The sequence below is a fragment of the Seriola lalandi genome, unplaced genomic scaffold (genome assembly GCF_002814215.2).
Source record: "Seriola lalandi dorsalis isolate HSWRI2012SDOR001 ecotype SW California unplaced genomic scaffold, Sedor1 jcf7180002054765, whole genome shotgun sequence".
NCBI classification, from domain to species: Eukaryota; Metazoa; Chordata; class Actinopteri; order Carangiformes; family Carangidae; genus Seriola; species Seriola lalandi.
The window spans coordinates 13,806-33,711 of NW_019525318.1; the positions used below are offsets into that span (position 1 = coordinate 13,806).

The window sequence follows — 19,906 nt, forward strand, 5'->3', positions numbered from 1 at the left end:
CCCCCCTTATCGGGTGAAAAGTGTGAGGAGTACAAGAAAAAATAAGAGTAGGAAAAAAAAAAAACAGTCGAAACTCAAAGCTGCGATTGCAATCTCTTTCCACGCATCATGGATTACATCTCGACCCGCCACAACAAATCAACCATGAATGTATGACATGTTTTTTTCAGTTTTTTTTTTTTTTTTTAGATAAGAAGTCAGATCTGTACATATGAAATTTAACGTTAAATTAATTCCCCTCAAATGAAAACTGTCACAAGCCTAAACATCATTTATTTGGCTCTTATTTTATAATCTTCTTCAAACTAGCGATCCAAACAGAGATCCAGGAAGGCTGACATAAAGTGTGGGATTCCATTCGGTGCAGTCAGGGTACATACCACAGGTCAGACCAATGTAAAGGGCATGCATTGGAGCAAACTCCAGGTAACAGTGGAATGTGAGGAGGAGTGATACTACACGAACCTGAATCTTCAATAAATCACTCTTCATTTTTTCTCAGATCCGCTCAGTAACCATATGACCATTTTTGTTGCTTTCACTTAAATAAAAACTGACTTTGGTGCTGGTTTTCTAAATTCACCAGAATAGGTGCTAATTACATTCTTTCTCTGTCTGAAAAGTTGTTCTTTACCAATAATACTTATAGAAATTTGTTTTAAAAGCAGGAGTACAGATGACTGAGAGACAGCGGTATCCTGCGCAAAGAGAATGTTTGGTGCTCGTGTGTTTGAGGTGCCTCTTAACAGAAAACTAGTACGAGCTGCATGAAATATGAAATTCATATGGTCAGATGGTTAAAGGGTAGCTCTGGTCTACCTTCAGTTCCCATAATACCAAGTGAGTCTGACCACAATCTTCACAAACGCCTCAGAGAAGAGCCGCTGCTATTTTTATTGCCTTTGTGCACCAATCTTCCGTACAGTTTATGCAGCTAGTGTGCGTTCCATCAATCAACGCTAAAAGCACCCGCCACATGCCTTTGTCACCACACTGTCACTCGCAATGTAATGAGACATGTTATTAATTAATTTGCTTTCCAAGACCTGACCTTGTTAAGCATTTATTTTGCACTGCACAGCGGCACATGTAGACAGGCAGCTGCAGCAGATCAACAAAGTGTAACAAAAAGTGAAGTAACAGCCAAGGTAGCATCCGAACTGAACCATAAAAGAAAGGCATCTTATTTTACTGACATGTCTCAAACAATATGTTGAAAAGGATATGCTTAGGCAGCCTTTAGGGTTGATTTATGAGAGTCTATAGTATTGGCACTACACATTTTGTATGTTTGTGGAAGGTGTACCAAGACACCTCGTGTGTGTGATTGTGCGCTTTAAAAAATACTGTCTTAACTACAGGTTAATATTGTAGCGCTGCACACCCAGGCAGGCGAGACCTAAGCAGCTCTGTAGTGGAGCAACTAATGAAATGTTGGTCAGAATCAATTAGCATTGTGGAAAAAGAGAGGAAACTAGGATTCAGGTCAAACTGGAAAGTTCTATTTTAAAAGGTGAAATCTGAGTACAGAAATGAGATGTTCACGGGGAGATTTCCTGCCTACGACTACATAACACATCTTAAAAATGTGGAGATGACAGGGAGAGAATGTGAAAGCATTTGCGAAATCTGCGTAGGGAGAAACAGCTACAGAATGGGAGGGTGTCTGTCAAACACACCAAAGGCTAGATATCCATAAAAATCCTTGTTTAGTAGTAATAATAATAATAAAAAAATCAACTTGTTTAAATATGAATATTATAAGTCTGCTTTCTCATGGTTAGGAAATCAAATATAGTCTCTGTGGGGGTTAAAGGAGGGCGCGGGATGGGGGAGCCCTCCTATCACTACAACTCCATGTCCTGGGCCTCGTCTTCTGAGAAATCAGACATGGAGCTTTCAGATGAAGAGTCGCCTGCCCCCTCTTCTTGCTCCTTCAGAGCCTCCTCTGTTGCATATTTCTGGATGTACTCTGTGGATGGAGAGATGTGTGCAAAGAGAATACAGAAAGAGAACATGGTCAGACAGCAGAAACTGCGAGCTAATGCTCTTAGCTGAGCAATGGTTTCCAGAAATTATAACATTATGTTGGATATTAAATTTGAAAAAATAACTTTTTCCAGGTGTGCCATGATCTAAGAATGTAAAGGGATCTAGGATCTACACCCAGCAGATCTTTATTAAGCTGAACCTTTGATTTTCTGCTTGTACTCCTCTGGCCGGTGAAGGTACATGGCAGCTGCATCTCCATTCAGGGGGTCGATAGGGTTTGGGTAAGCGAGCAGCTGGGGCAGGAACGACTCAAAGATGTTGGTCAGATCTGGGGAAGCAGACAACAGAATCTCATTTTACCCACAGAACATTTAACAGCAGATACCATCAGGCTTCAACCAAAATCTAACTATTAATCTGAAGGAACCTTATGGAGAAATGCACACATAACATTTGGCAATAATATGTCTAATATAAAGCTGCTGCCTCTTTTAAATGGTGACAGTAAAGCTCATAATGTATTTACAAGCATGTTAGTGAGTGAAGACCATATGAAAAAGGATCAAAGGTGTATGGTGTGTATATACTAGCTAGCAGAGCACAAATGTAAAATCAGCCTGATAGCCTCACAGAGGCTCGAACAACATTAATCCCTTTCAGTAGCTCACTGCTAGCAGGCCTCAATTTTCTCTCAGAGCCGAGGCCTGGTGGAAAACCTGCAATTCCTGTCTCCTTTGCTAGGTGTCACTGTTGGGTCCATTCAAGTTGGGAAAACAAATACTTCCCTACTGTCTATTGTACAGCATTATCATGTTTAGACAATTCAATCAGTTGCTTTTGTTCCCTCCTTTTGCAGAGACTCATTACACACAATGCTTAGGTTGATTGGCCTATTGTTTCCATGTTAGTCCAATACGATTTGCTCTTTTCAAACACTTGACAACAAAATCTAAAGCATTTTACACAAGTTCAAACAAGGCCACAATATCACAAATGTAATCATTTAAAAAATGCCTGACTTGACTTTAAAAAAGGAGAACAAAGCAGGCAACCTGACCTGACAACATTAATAATTTAGAATATTAAAATCTATTCTCTTTCACATCACAACTCTTGAACCTGAATTAATTTTGAATCAAGATACTTTCTGTTCTGAATCATATCCAGAACACTGGTGAGAATAAATAGGGAGGGATGCTATAACATCTGCTAGGGATATTACTGTAAAGTCATTTATATTGCTCAACAGCTATCTCATCCCTGTGGACCGATTGTAATGAGAAATTAATGGGGAAATATACAGGGAGAAGGGCACAGGGACATGGAGAGTAGTAGAGAGAGAGACACTGTGACAGTGAGAAGAGCAACTGGGTGAGAAACAGTAAACAATCACTGCCATCAAGACTATGTGAGCGTGTCGCTCACAGCTGATACCACAGTTAATCATTCCTGTTGAAGGTGAATGTTTTCTGACCTTGCTGGGTGAGGGTATTACCTCATTAGTGTTCACTTCTCCCCTCAGTAAGTAGATTAGGGCCACTTGATAGCAAGTGGGCAGCAGGCACCTTTTTGGTGCTGATGGCACTGGGTCAAGTTCTTCACACATAATCACACAGACCCCAGTGAGGTAACTTAATATGAACACATACGCGGCGGGGCCACTCACCATAAAGGGCTGTCCATGTCTGGTTGATGACATCTAAGCACACCGTCCCTGACCTGGGAAAGCAAGAAGAAAACAGAGTTAGAGGGGTAAGTCCGAAGGGCGGGGAGAGGGAGGGTGTGTGTTGCCGTGTTCCTGCTCCGAGCATGTCCCATTTCAAAAATTGCTTCAAATGTGCCTGAAATTAGAGGACAAAACCGGTTGAGTCCTTCCAGCTCTATCCCATAATAAATTGTGTGGCAGTCATATATACAATTCTTGTCAACTTGGAAAGTTGAGAAATACCATGTGACCAGGTTTGGAATCACCAGGTAATTGTGTTCAAATAGTTATAAGTCACTTAAGTATATACACAGTATGACTTTCAGTCGACCAATGAAAAAATTCACCTCACAGCTTAAATAACAGAAGCTTGACACAAACTGCAGAACTGTCTGTTCTTGACATGTTGAACACTTCTATAGAGAGATACTTTACTATTATATTTATGATGCACTTTATACAGTATTGACAGCTGTCCAGTATGTTTTGAATTGAAATGTTAAACTGCAAACTAGTTCTAGTTTACCACTGGTATTTATGTGAGCCATTTCCTGGTAATAAATATAACACTTTCACATGAGAATTGTTTTGTGAGGCTAGACTGTCTCTTTTGGGGAGGAGGCACAGGTTCAGCCCGTCATTCAGGTCCTCCCAGGGACCCACCTTCATGGCCTGTGTCCTTCAGAGGATCTGGGCACAAGGTAGTGGATTAATAGGCCCAGAGAAACAAAGAGCTCAGCCAGGTTGAATATTTGTGTGATGTGATTTGCTGCTGTTAGCTGACTGTGCCAAAAACTGGTGGTTTATACAATTAAAAGAGTAGCTCACAACATAAGTTGATCTTTTTACCACTTTCAAAGCCTAAAACTTGAAAAGGCAATATAGAAGCATTAGGAAATATTACTGAATACAGCCAATGATTAAATTTACAATGACAGGCCAGTTGTTTACAACTTAATCATCATCAACATCATCATCAAACTTATAATTTGATGTGTTTGATACTCAATATGTATTCATAAGCCAATAATTTACACTGCCAGTGTACTCTCAATGTAACCGAAAACACTCACACTTCACTGACAATTGAAAACATGATATCAACTTACGCTTCGTCAATGTTGGGATGAAAAATCTTGTTCATGAATCCTGAAAAAAAAAAAAAAGAAAAAAAACCCCAAAGTAGAAATGAGGACAGTATTAAAAAGTGAAGTGGAACCTAAAAAATGGGATCTTACAATAGATAATACAACACTAGGGTTCCTACCTATTGATGGCGATTTGAAAGGGTATTTGTCAGGAAGATCTACTCGCACCTTCCACACACCTCCCTCGTACGGCGCTGTACATGAAGAGGGGACACAAAAAAGGGAGAGAGAACACTGCTGAGGACAGGGGAAAGACTTACACTCGACTGAACATCATATTCCATCCTTCATGCACCCCAACAGATTTAGACACTGCAGGGTTATACAAGTTTTCTGCACTACTTTTTCCTCACAACAGTGAGGGGACCACTTGAGAACTGAGCTACACTTAATTTTATTTTATGCAGTAATATATATATCAGCCCAGGAGAATTTTTTACTTGCATATCACTTCACAAAATACACTGACATCAAAGAGGAGGAGGATGAGATTGTAAGTGTGTGATGCTCTGCCAGAATAGCTGTGTGTAACAAGACCCTCATGTGCCCTACTGAAACTGAACAGCACATAGATGACTGAAAACACACTCGCTGAGGATGAATGGCAGTGATCATGTGCATACACACAACAGTGCCCTTATTTGGCACAGTTTTGAGGAATCATAAATGGGGTCAAACAACCACTTCCTCTCTTTATTGATGTGCAAGTGGCAGCGGTTTTTAGTGTGACAGATGTAACGAACAGAATACGAAAGACGTGTTTCCTGCTGATGAGGCCACTGTCTTCATCCAAATTCCCCCCTCAAGCCTGGCTCCTCTCGGTTTTACACTTTGTGGTTTTCAGGGCTGAAACTGCCTGGCCTGCTGGGATGAACTTCTCTTCATGTTGGTAACATGTTACATGTTTGGCCAGAGAAAGGGGGCGGGGTCAATCGAAGAAGAATCAAGATCTCAAGTGGAGGACACGCAAACAAATGTTTCACGATTTGGTTGATGTTTCTTGGATGAAATGGATGGACATGGATGAAAACGCACCCTAAACCATAGACTTCTGGGACAAATTAATTATCCTGAGGAGAATTCAGCAGTGAATTAGGGAAGTCTTTTTTTTTTATGTCAGGACAAAAAAAATATGTTAAATCACGAAACAATCAAGAAACACTTACTTCCCTGTGGTCCGAAAAACTTCACTACAAATTCATTGAGTCCACTGAGGATGGTGACTTCATGCTTGCTCTCGATGCTGTAATGGCTGTTAAGGACAACTGCTTCATTTGACTGCACACACACAAACAAATACAACCTGAGTGACTAAAACGATGAACAGTTCTTGAGCAATATTCAGGGTCAACACCAATTTGGCCTGTCTAGAATGGTAATTCAGCTGCGGTTGTTTCCAGTGTAATACATCATCACATATTATGTTACAGCAAAGACATGAGCAGAGTCTGACCTTTTTCCTCGCTTCTACACAACATCATTCTTTCATATGACGCAGAGTTATGAAGACTAAAGAGGGAAATTATAGCTTTTGACAGATAGTGAAAACAAATCAATGCAGGAAAATTACACTTAGAATCTGCTCTGACCCCAAGTCCTGGAGACACACTGTCAATGACAATCAATAGCTTTGTGCCAATTTGTCATTGTGCACGCTGGATTAATGCCCCAGACTGAATGTGAAGTATGAGGGACAGCGATTCCAAAACAAAAAAAATATTCATGCACGCACGCACATTCACTCTCACACACACACACACACGCACACACACACACACAGATTGGCCAGTAGATCATATTCAGCCATCCTTCAGAGCCATGCAGGCGTCCCTCCACCTGTCACCCTCTAAAAGCCCCGGTGGACATATAACACAAGTCCCCATAGAGAAACCAGAGTTCAGAAGGCCATCTCCTTACACAGAAGGTCTGAGATTCTACCAGTTTATATTACCACCCATACTGGTAACAAACCTGATATAAAATACTTATAAATACTTGCAGCATTAAATTAAAACATATAAAACAAAACTTTGCTTTTAGTCCTATGTACAAACTTAATACTGTCCGCGGGTGAACATAATAAACTCTTATATCATATGAAATTGTATCATTCATCACCTGATCAGAGTGGCTGTATTAGTGTAGGCTGTAATTAACCAAATAATCCGGGGGGCAGGCATTCTGACAGGGCATGTCAACAAACGTGCTGAGACGTGTCCATCTGTAGGGTCTCAACCACACAACCACTTTATATATAGTAGTTGTATGAGGCTTCTTTGCAGGTGAATACAGGTTGTGTTATTCATTTTACTTCAATAACTACGTGACGAGACAAACATCACTTCCACTGTAAGGTTTAACGTTATCAATTTCTGACCAATTTAGTTGCAGCTTTGTGCTCTATAATTGGTAACAGCGGTCGATGCCAAAATTACTTGGATCTGACCATCTCCATGCAACAAACTGCAGATGATGTAGTTCGTATTAATCACAGGGCTCAACTGGCACAACTGTTTATAACTTCTGATTATGTTGCCGTTTATCCATTTCAATGTGAGTTACCTCCAAATATATTAAATGGCTGAGATTTAGAAAAACTGTATTTACCCAGGAGAAGTTTATTACGGTTAGCAGAGGAAATAATCACCCAGTGTTTTCTTCCACAGACATAATTACAATAATAACAAAACCCCAAAGAATGTTATCTTCTTCTATTCAGTGTCATGTGGATATGATGAACGCTTGCTCTCATCATTCTTGATCCCCTCTCTAACACAAATTCATCACAGAGAAATTATTTCTCTTTCATGTGAGCAGAGGGAAGAAGCACAGGAAATAAAGTTGAAGCAGAGAGAGACTTGGGGAGAACATGAACCAGTGTAAAAGAAAGAGAAAAATGAGCGTGAAATGAGAGTGAAAGGCCGACAGACCACATTACAGACAGAAGGTGCAAGAGATGGGATAAAAATCAGTTTTCCATGCCACGCAGTAACAGCTGGCTTGTCAATCCTGATTGGGTGTGTATCCCATTAGCAGTAGCACTGACCCCCAAAGAGTTAAATCAAACTGGAGGTTATTTTAAGCTCTGGTTGAGTCTGCAAGAGCGGACTGAATCCCTGGCTTCAGCAAGGAAATGTGTCATTGTCAGACAGAGGAGGAACCTCTGTGCTCTGACTCGTGCTGGAGTCAAGGAGACATCGTGAGGCTCTTTGATACAAAGTCCAAGGCAGAGTGAACAGTCACTAACATCATGAGTACAACACTTGTCAAAAGCATGATAGCAAAACAACAACTAGCCCCATTCTTAAAGAAATTCTCCTCCTATGTCAGACTAGATGCATGATGTTTACATTCTGCTGCTCACCCAGTTCTGCCCTTCATGTAAGGACATCTATGAATGCACCTAACGAGTAGTGAAACCACTGGTGTGCGAGTTAATGTGTGTACGACCACGAGTGGGGGCAGCAATGCATAGAAGGGGGATGGTATGGACTGTGTGTGTTATGTTACGGAGGACAGCAGTGTAGCAGGGAGAGTATAAGCTATTAACGTGGTTGAATCAGCACTGACTATGCTGCGGGCCAACTGCCATTGGACATACTGACTGAGAGGCCAGAGAAGAACTGACCTGTCTGTTCAAAATGAGATTCATATATTTACCTTTTAGACATGTAATTGACATGTATGAGGAAAGGTTTACAGGATACAGTGATAGTAGAATGAGGTCACTTTAGAAGAAAGAGAAGGTCGGGGTCTTAGTGATCTGTAAATATTCTTGTAACCGTAGTGAGATCATGTGAGAGAAGGATAAGGAAGGGAAAGGGAGTAGCTAATATTGCACCAACTGACTTCTCACATACTGTTACCCTCACATGGTAATGATGCGAACACAAGTTACACACACACACACACACACACACACACACACACACACACACACACACACACACACACACACACACACACAAAAGAATCACTTGTAAGCAAAGCAAAAATGCAGTCAAGAGTCCCAAATAACTGTCTATTTTCTGTGGCTGGACTGAGCACCCTCCATCTATTCCACCATCACACATATAATCATTCACCAACCCTGCCCTCCTCACAAAACCTGCAGGTTATTCACATTAATACGGGTGTGGTCGTCTGATGAACAACAAACCCACACATTACTCAATATCTTTATCTTGAGAAATAATCTCAGGCTTTGATGTCAACTTCAACACTTTCACCTCATCCTCTCATCTGTGTCTTTGGTGAGGTCAACTCCAAAAATATGAATTCACTTTGACGGGATTCTGGCCATATTCCATGTAATCATCACACAGTGGTCTAACCCACCGCCCTTTTGTTACATACAGAGAGGCCCAAGGCTCCAAGCACTCATTCCTTCCACCCAGTAAATAACTACAAGTCACTGTCAACATCGGTTCCCTCTTACCGTGAAGGCGTTTTGCAGATCTGTTAAAACAGTTCCTGGTAGAGCTTGTAAATTCCCAGTTGTTTGATGGAGTGGGAGATGGACTGAGTGTGTAAGTTGACAAACAGCCGCTCAGCCAGTCAAACAGAGAGAGAGAAATACGTGGATGGTCCAAATAACTGGATCGGCAGGATATACAGTACATACTGTGACTTGCACTGCGCCCTTTTGTTTGGAGTTTTTGAATCAAAGTGACATGACACATTGTGTTCGACCAAGTGAAGGCAAAATGGGTTTCAACTTCATAGCCGACATGAAAGGAAGACGGAAGTTGGGTTATAAAGGATGCTTACATGCACATTAATATTACATTGTGTTTGCTGTGTAAATTCCAGTAAAGTGAAGTCAGTTCTTACATCAACACTCTAACAAAGCAGTTAATAATGACCTGAATGGGCCTTTTTCATGACATGAATATGCTAGGCTGAAAAAGCTGGCATTATCTGCTGTAATTGCTGTTATGGCATGTAAACATTGTATCTTAGTTACAGTTTGTTGCAAAATTACATCAAGGTTTCCTGTTTCTGTGAGTCACAAACCATTAAAAGTGGTTACAGATGAATCCACATATATATCTTTGTGGGATATCTAATTTAAACACACTCTGTCACCCAACCACGATTCAGCATTTTCAACAAATTCTGGGTCAATTAACTCCTAAAGAGTGTTTTGATCAAGGTTGTATATTTTCTTATTCCCCACTCCCAACAAACCAACTATCTGTCCATCCTCCTACCTTGGATTAGTATAGATAAGTCATAATCTGTGGACAGCAGCAGGTCAATATCCTTTCACACTCACACACACTCACACACACTCACACACACACACACACACACACACACACACACACACACACACACACACACACACACACACACACACACACACACACACACACACACACACACACACACACACACACATATATCTATATAATCTGATACGCAGAGCCCAATCAGTCCAGAACATACACATACATTTTCTCTTCGCGGCATCTCAGACAACCCTGAAAGCCCTGAACTGTAACAGCAATAGTCTCCTGTGTTAATATTGTTTGACTGCCAGACTTTTTTCATACATTGACAAACCACTCACACTTGAAAACACTGTGTTGAAAGAAAAGTTCAGACAGAACTACCAATTAGCTCTTTGAAATGTTCCAAAGTTTATCCAAGGACCAAAGTCAATGTTATCCTGATTTTGAACTTTATAAAGCACATTTAAAGGCTTAAGTGCAAAAATATGCAGTAAATAGCATTTACGGTTGTGGTCTAGACATGTCTTGTTTTCATTTTAGTCCATTCAGGCCACTATCCCTGCCTGACCCAGGATCAAAATATCCCATCCTGACCAACTGCTTTCTAAGTACGGAAAACAAACATGATGGAGAATCATAAACAGCACTCTGTCAAACAATGTGGTGTCAACTATGCTTGAACATTTCCCTCCTTGGAGACAGAAGCTGTTGATTTGGTAAAAGGGAGGCACTGGTTAGTTTCAAAGCACGTCCGCGTCTCTCTCGTCTTTCTTTTGAGGGGAAAAAGGAAAGGAAAAGCCCACATTATCCTTTCATCAACAGGGTGATGTAACAAATTAAAAAAAAATCTCAACTTCTTATTTTCTTTCTAAAAACAATGCAATCAAAAATAGCCAACACGCTTTACAATAAGTATATCAGCACGACAACAAGAAAAAAATCTTCAAATATATACATCTGTATGTCTTTGGCATGACTGACTGACAGAGTCAGGTCAGTTTGGACTATTTACATCTTAGCATACAATACTCTGACCATCTGCTGACATCTCCAGCTTCAAGTAATCCTTTCAAAGGGAAGTTATAGAGCTTCTGGACAGACTAGGCTGAAATAACAGGAAAGGCAGCAAATCAAATAATCCCAAAGACATGAGGAGAGAGCTCGGTTACTGAATAACAAAAAGGGACACCATGCAGAATTTCCAGTTATTAATGGCACTGACCAGCGAGGATGACTGCTTCAGACTGGACATAAGAAGCAGTGCTTGTGTCTCAGACTGAGAAAGCAAAGCTAAGAAGTCTGCCTGAAAGACACTAAGAGTCCACACCCCCCCCAAAAACCAGCAGGGAAGTGGAACATAAAACGAGAGGGTAGAAGAAGGTCAGCCAACCAAACAAAGGGCTGCAACAGGGAAGAAAAGAGCACGAGAAGATGATAAAGAGAGCTGCTGAAGAATGAAGTGAAAGACACATGGACAGGGTGATGCCAAAGGAGAGGCAGACAGAAAGTGATGCAGAGATAATGAAAGAAAAGAGCGAAGGCTGATCTAGCCTCATAGGCAGATCTGTGCATGTGAATGACATCATTACTGTGGACTGCAGGCAATTGATGATGATATTCCCGGTGAATACAGTACAGACACGTAATCAGACAAAATCAATGTCCGGATTTGATGATAATAGTTGGGACTCGATCCAGATTCCTAGGTGATTGATATTGCTAGAACTTAATTCACTGTTCTGAAGAATTTTGTTTGGAGCATGGTGATAAAATCAGAGTCAGAGGCAGAGGCATTATATAAATCTGTGTCATCTGTATAAAAATGTATCAATGCATCAGAAATATTCTAGGGACATTATTCATGATAATGAGAGTAGGATCACGTCAAGAGCCCTGGAACACACTAACACCAGATTACCTGTACAAATGATTGTAACAAGGCAAGGTTACAGGTTTATGATGTAGTGTTTCTATTAGAGAAAGAATATCATTTAGTTAAGCAATCTATCACGCAGCATAGCTTCCTGTCTACTCGGGCTGGACTATGTAGTGTGTATGTTGACATATAGTAACCCCCAGAGTGTATACTGCAAAATCTATCCACACATCATAAATATATCCATTATATTCAATTGACTGAGGCTACAAATAGAGGCAAGGCAAATTCTTATGCCATATCCTACCACTGATGAATACTCTCTGAGCCCTGTCTCAGAGAGGCGAAATGCCTTGCTGCATACCTACATTAGATGAACTTTATGCTGACAGCAATTAGTCTTTGCTTGAGAGATGATGTACATTGGGATTGGATTATGACCATTTATAAATTTGCTTGTTTTAAATGGCAGAATAAACACTGTAACCTTCACACAGAGTAACTTGTTTAAGAGCACATCTTTGTTCAGAGATGAGGAACTCTGAGGCAGTAACCTTTCTTTCGCTTTCTCTCCCTCACACACAGACTGTGACGACAATGTACAATCAAAGGCCTTGCAGATGAAAGGCAGGAAATATAGCAGCTGTCCTCAGGGCGTAAGCAATGGGTAGGCTTCCTCCACCAAAAGAGAGACAACTATAGACTACCGAATGAAATGCACAGGCTAATATTCATTACATACAAAAAATAGAGAAAGAATGTTTATCCTTTAGACAGCAAGCTACATTTCGTACTAAGAGCAATAGAAATTAGCCTTGTTAGCTGAAATAGTAACAAAACAGAAAACAAAGTTGCTACCAACATTACGACGACAACAAAGCTGTTCCTTCTTCTTCCTCCCAATATGGGCTCAGTGCCCACACTCTAATATGGTGCCTTAAAGAAAAAGAGCCAGAGGAAAATGAAATTCGCATGCTTTAGTGTGTGACCATAGGTGCAAGAGGGTTTGCTCATTCGCAGTCTCTGCTGGCATAAACCTTTATCTATACATGCGCCCTTGTCTGTTTGTAAATGTGCCTGTGTTTTTGTTTTCAACTTTCTATGTATTAGTGCACTGCACTGAGCCAAGCAGGATTACTGTGTGACCTCCACTACTCTCTGCGGCCTGAAAACAGAGGCAGCTAGTGTAGCACAGCAACCATCCTGCCACAGCAGGCAGAGCCAGTGATAGGCAGGGTGTTGCTGTGAGAGTGTGATTTAATCAGCTCACCACCAAACAAACACCGTTCTCCCCTGCAGCCGTCACCAGCCAACCCCACTGACCCACTCCTCTTCTCTCTCCCTCTCATGCTGAGGCCAACATTTTCCCCCATCTGTTTACTTTCTTTTATTGCTCATTAAGTCGGACTCTCACTACTTAATTTTAATGCAGATTTAGAGGCTGACTGAACCATTTCAACTGTTAGAAACTCCCTAAAAACCCCAGCTCACTCACTCTGTAGACAGCGAATACATGTGAATACATGGTGAGCTAAAGGGAGACGAAAGTGAGAGTGAAGAGACAAGAAGCCAACAGCTCCCATTCATTCAGACTACAGATGGCTCAACACAACTTCTTCATTTACAATATTGATATAATGACAGCCAGTACAGTATGTGCTTTTACCAATCTGATTTTTTTTCTTCCTATTTTAGATTTATGAAGCTGTTAATGAACAAGCAGTATTCAACTTGGCCGTTGCTAGGATTGCCATTATAGCAACAGCAGTTTAGCCACTAATTTTCCCAAGTTTATAAAAGAGGAGATTCATTTGCTGCTGCAAAGAAGCTAATCATCAGGCCCGTTTGACAGACCAGAAATGTCACAAATAGTACTTAGTGTTCTTTACATCTGGGTGTTGGTCAATGGTAGAACAGCAGTACAACGCTAATAGGGCGTTTAAATATGTTTGCCTGACTGATTTGGAAATAGTGACGCACTCCCCTGCACTGGACTCATGGAGCCTAATGCTATGCATACTGCCAGTTATTCATGGTCCCAAATCTGATTTGGACAAGCTCTGCAACAGCCACAGCTTCTTAGCCCAGTTCCCCGACTGTCAATGTATGGCCTGGTTGTTCTCAGCTGTCCTATGAGGCAATGGGGTCCTGGCTGGCTCTGATAAAAGAGGTGTACTAGTATGATAGTAACAGCCCTGCGGTCATGCCAGCTGCTCTCACTTCCCCTTTTTCCTGCCCACATCTCACAAGAGATACAAGTTATCTAGCTATGTAAACCTGTAGCTAGAGGGTGTCTTAATAACCTGTACTACAACATACATGTTAACAGGTTAAGCACATGATTGTTCTATGTGGAACCAAGACAAATTAATTGGCCACGAGACATCAAACAACCTTGAAAGACTAGCCTAGAATAATCATGACAAAGCTCACGTTTACTGACACTATGATCATATTATTATAAAACTATATCGTTGGATGTCTGCAAAGTTGTCTACAAGCAAACTTAGGAGATCAAGAGATTCTGCAGGACATGCAGCTTTCTTTAGGTCAAGATAAAGGCATAACATGGGACACATTAACATGCATTAACCTCTGCTTATCACTGAAAACACAACATTAGCTTTATTGATCCCTGACAGGAAATTGGTTACAAATGTGACAAACTTTAACCCTGAACAAACTAACTGTTATCCCTGTTACGTTACTGCTGACAGTTGGCTGAAAAAAACAACAACTATACTGCGATTAAATAAAATTTTGGTCAGATGGTTTAGAAATTCTTATGGTCACAGTCATGAAGCTTCACACTGAGTTTAGTGACAATCATAATGAAACCTGTGCTATAGGTTAAACGTTATTAAGCTGTGGTACTGGTCTGTTTCCCACTACTAGCCACTTTGAAAGGTTACAGTATGTTTTGTAATGATTACATTTAGGTAACTACAAACAACTGTGCCAGCAAAATTGATTCCAGCTGGTTAGTTTCCTGCTGTTATCGCATCTTCTTATCTGCTATTTCACTCAACGTTCACTCAAGTTTAAAGAGCAAAACATGCAGAAGAACGTACGTGTGTTTAATGTTAACAGGCTGTACTTTGGACAGGTCACAGGTTTGGTTGTGTTTCAGAAAAACAAAGCAGCATACTTCACTGTGATGACATCTATTCCAAAATGTTGAATCTAAATGACCAACTATCCTTTCAACGTCTCAAGTGTGGTGTTATCACGCAAAGCTGGGCTTAAACTGTCTGTTCTGAAAGCATCCAACTCCTTCTGACACATTAAGGGTTTGAATACTGATGGAGCACTTGGTGCCAGCGTGTGCGGTCTGTGCGAAAGAAAAACTCCAAGCAGGTTTTACATATCAATGGACATATGGCCCCAAAGGCCTGACTCACTGAAATCCACATGTAAATGTCTGGTAGCTGTTAAGAGCTGCACTCATTGGATGGTGGATGGGAAGTAAATTAACTCTAAGAATACCACAGTTTCATTTCTGCTGATGACATCTGCAATTTTAACACATAAAATATGATATGTCAAAGAACTCAGTCTCCAACTGTAATTATTATACTTTACAATAAACAAAAAAGCCAATGTAAAACTTTTGAGGTAGTCTAATATGTTGAACCTGTGTACATTTTACCTCGTCTCATTTATAAGTGCTCACAAGACAGCATTTTTTCAGCTCAGGACTCAGGACAGGTTTGAAAATTTGCATAAATCTAAAAGCTGTTTTTCCAAAGCACAATTTTCATTTTGCCTTATGCGCATGAAGTGAAAAAATATAAAAGGTGTACTTTTTTGAAATCACCTTAAAAAAAAGAAGGAAGCAAAAAATACCAAGCTCAATGCCCAACAGTTAACCCAAATACCATAATCAATGCAGTGCTATGCAGATTTGGTTTCCATTAGATATGGGCCTCAATACAGTATGCTAGCTCAGCGCTACCTCCCTGTGTGAGAGCTGGGGTAGCACTGTACAGCACAGGCTAAGTTCTTTGTCTTCTCCGGTGAGGGATGAGAGCCCACCCACTGCAATCAAATGTGAAATCTTCAGCTGCTCCTCTTCTCAGTCCTTCACTAAATCAACAGTCTATTTACAGCAATAGCACAAACTCTCTGTGTGTATGCTCGCGCCTGAGCTGTGTGCATGTACACACAAACCAAATGGCCATTAATTATCACAAAACTGAGCCAGGGCAGGAGAAACAATGACCTAAATTTGAAGCAACTGTCTAATGAGCAAATCTAACAGACAAGATTTGCTATCTGTTGTAAAGACAAAAAAAAAAAGCCTGAATTTCAACAGTGACATGTTGAGGAAACTGCTAACAAACCAGAATTTCAGCACAGTGAGGGATAGACACAACTAATTTTATCAACTTGATACAGACAAGAGGCGCACAGAGGCAGATAGTCAAGGGTGTGGATAGTGTAGGTTGCACTTTCATGATAAGGCTTATTTGCTTCATAAATAAGCTATTTTAGCCTAGACAAAAGGATAACACAAAAAAGTCAGCACTTTCAGACAACTGGATTCAGTGTCACTGGCCCAGATGACCAAACATGCTATCGTCACCCTTCATTTTCCACATTAAAGCAGCAGTGGACGTGAGCGGCAGAGGCAGGCTGAGCTCCCCAGTGCCAGAAACAAAAAATCATGCGAAACAAAGAGAGGAACTTCAGTCCATCTGTTTTTCTACGGGAACTCAGCCATGCGTGCAGGAAGCTTCACTGTTTGCACTATGGGATTAACAGTGAGGACCTCAATCTCCTACTGTCAGAGATGCCTTGCTCCTGGACCCCCAAAACGCAACTGTCAATCAAGGTGGGGGGCCCCTGACTAGACGGGGCCTGATCCACAATTTACTAGGTTACCTTATGTTCACTCATGAAGAAATAAAAAGGAAAAAGAGCAGGAGCTTCCTTTGGGCCGGATGATGTAGCATATTTCTAAAAATACCTGCATGGACAGAGACAAAGGCATATGTACACTCACCAATCACCAAAAATCAGATGCAGATAAAGAAAAGTAGAAACAGGTTGACAGGAAGACATAATCAAGACAAAAAGCAGTAGACAAAAGGGGCTTCAACTCAACATCAGTAAGCTATGCAGTAAGATGTACATGACATCGTCAAGAATCACTGTATGCCAAAGTTTTTTCTTTTTGTAGCAAATGAAGAAAAACATTTTTTCCTGCAATTTACATTCTTTTCATCACTTTCCACACGCACACAGCCCAAGAACCACCACATATAAATCTTAAGACATACACTGTCATTGACTGTATATAAAACAAAACCATTTAAATTAGGTATTATGTTTTCAGCTTTCACAGGACATGGAGACACCATACATATCTCAGTTCAGCCCTCTTAATTCCATACCATCACTGGTTGAGTATGTATGGTAGGTGGGCCATTCCCTACATGGTCTTAGTCAGTGTTTGAGCTTCTTACTATGGATTATATATTAACCTTATGGAAATGGCTATGGTAAACTCCCATCTGCAGACATACTGTAGACTCCCAAGCAAACAACATATAATTTGACTGACTCAAATTACAACATCTGTTTTATGTTCTTGTTGCATTTAACCCTACAATATATGTTTGCTGTTACCATAATGTAAAATGGCACTGGGGGGTTACACGTTTTCTATAAATGTCTTGTTCTAGCTTTTTTGTCTACTACTATGAAGTAACCTCTATTACACAATTATAACAAAGCACGTTGTTAGTTTATGCAGCTGCATCATCCAACCAGAGCTTTCCCCATTCTCGTCATGGGTTCATCATGCTCCTATTCATTCAGTCAATCTCTGTCAGGAACAGGCAGAAAACTGCTAGCTCCTTCCCTACAGTAAACCGCACCTAGTTGGTTCAGTCCCGCAATAATAGCGCTGGGTGCAGATTAGCTGCCTATGACTGTGTGACACAGCAGCGGGAGGTGGAGGTCAGAGGGGCTCCATGTAAACGGGAAACACAAAAGACTCTGCCGCTGATGCCATCCGGATGTCATGTTACAACGGCACAATGGGGCTGAAACACCAAGCGGAGAGGAGAAAAAGCTCAGGATTGGTATTCTACTCATGGAAGGTGGAGGGATGTGGTGGGGAAGGGAGTGGGGGAGGACATTAAAAAAAACAAAACAGGGAAGAGCTGGACACTGCCCCTACATGCCTGCCCCGATTGTGAACAACTGAATAAATCAGGATTGCTGAAGGCCAAGTACTGCCTCAACAGTCACTCCAAGAAAAAAAGGATGCTTGAAAAAAAGAAAAGAAAAAAAAAGAAAAAGAAAATTCAAACTCACCTTGAATGGTGAAAGGAGAAGCACTAACAATGACACATAACATACTTTCATCATCTGATAATTCTGATTTTGGGTGAAATGACACATTGGTAATAATACCAATGTATCATGATGGATACTGGGACATGATGGATACTGGGGCCGATGAAGCACGCAGCACCCCTCCCAACAACTCCCCCCAGTCTCCAATATAATTCACTGGTGGCCATGCTTCGCAGAACTGCTATCCAATCACTATCACACCTTCTAGCAGCAACTGAAAGGTTGAAAAGTACAGCTGAAAGGCATTTTTGTTTACATAAAATGTCTAATGTAATGAGATTTCTTATATGAATAAATACACACCTCTTCAGGTCTTCAGGCTCATGATACTGTTAAGATAAGTATTTCAAGATAACAATGGACAATGGAAATATTATACAAATACACTTTCTCATATTCTTCCTGTTATTCTTGATTTATATAAACTGTTGTCAAAGAACCCTACACATTTCCTATTATGTCCCATTTACTGCATTAAAATCCATAGGCCAGACACCACAAGAGCCTGTGTTAGCATTCACAATAGGCTTAGTCCTTTGTAATCTACCTGTGCTCAAATTCCAGCAGCTTACTGCTTGAAAGCGTTTGTAAAGCGAGTAGACCAATGATGAATACATGCAAATAATAGCACATCTACCTACACAGTATGTGCAGTCAACCCCACACAATAAGCTGAATGTAAAGCTCTTTTAAATGACAAACTCGACTAAGACTCTTGTTCAAGAGCACTATGTTCTAAAACTACATCAACATGTCCAAGAGCGAGACCAAAAAGCCAGTGGCCAGAAGTTATGCAAGTAATTAGAAAATAACCCTAATTTAAGGTTTGGGAATACTGTCTGGCAAATACTGGACAATAAACAAGTTGTCTCTTGCCACTCAACGCAATAAGTTTCCAAAGGAGGGGGTGATAAAGTAGGGAAAATACAGAAAAAAAAAAGGTAAAGTCAGTGTAAACCAACACTTAATACCTTCTCCATGACAATTTGATTAAATAGTACAAAGAGTTCAGGCAACTAGCACGCAAACACAAAGACTGTACATTTGGTGCTAAAAGCAGGCTGCCATCCATCGCCCTAGCTTAGGACAAAGGTAAAACCCAGTGATACTACATGCTGAGGTCATTCTGACATTCATTTTCATGAATTCCCTAATGGCCTCCGCTCTAGATTCTCAGCTCTCCGGTGGCCGCAGCAAATTAGTGCGTGAGGGCTCTCAGTGTCAGCACATAAGAAAAAGGCTGCTCCTGTCTAAAAGGCAGTGTGAGTTTCAGGTTTTGGTTACACCAGAGGGAGACGCGGGGATAAGGAGCACAGAGAGGAGGTTGTTACTGGTAGTTTTGCTCTGGGGACACAAACAGAAGGAAGGAAATATTGCCCATACCAGTAACGGGGAGCATTCCCTACTTCAGCTCAACAAGACGGCCTAGTCAGCAGTGAACCCATGTGCTGTGTAAGCCAGTAAATCTCAGTTCTGTAGACCTACTTTTAAACGCACATAGCTGTTCTCCTTAACATTTGCTGACCACTGCTCACCCATGGTATCCTAAAACACACAGGTCATTGTATGGAATTGAGCAGGT

General features: G+C 40.9%; 1 protein-coding gene across 1 annotated transcript in view; it reads right to left on the reverse strand.

The window, feature by feature from the left end:
- Positions 1 to 890: 890 nt before the first annotated feature.
- The window catches only part of ube2h (ubiquitin-conjugating enzyme E2H (UBC8 homolog, yeast)), a 21,093-nt gene continuing 2,077 nt past the window's right edge, over positions 891 to 19,906 (reverse strand). The window contains exons 2-7 of the mRNA XM_023425045.2: positions 6,012 to 6,088; positions 4,965 to 5,039; positions 4,807 to 4,846; positions 3,659 to 3,711; positions 2,192 to 2,320; positions 891 to 1,972 (exon numbers count right to left, since the gene is read on the reverse strand). Coding sequence (XP_023280813.1) covers positions 1,848 to 1,972; positions 2,192 to 2,320; positions 3,659 to 3,711; positions 4,807 to 4,846; positions 4,965 to 5,039; positions 6,012 to 6,088 — 499 coding nt within the window. The 3' untranslated portion in view covers positions 891 to 1,847. The remainder of the gene's footprint in view (positions 1,973 to 2,191; positions 2,321 to 3,658; positions 3,712 to 4,806; positions 4,847 to 4,964; positions 5,040 to 6,011; positions 6,089 to 19,906) is intronic.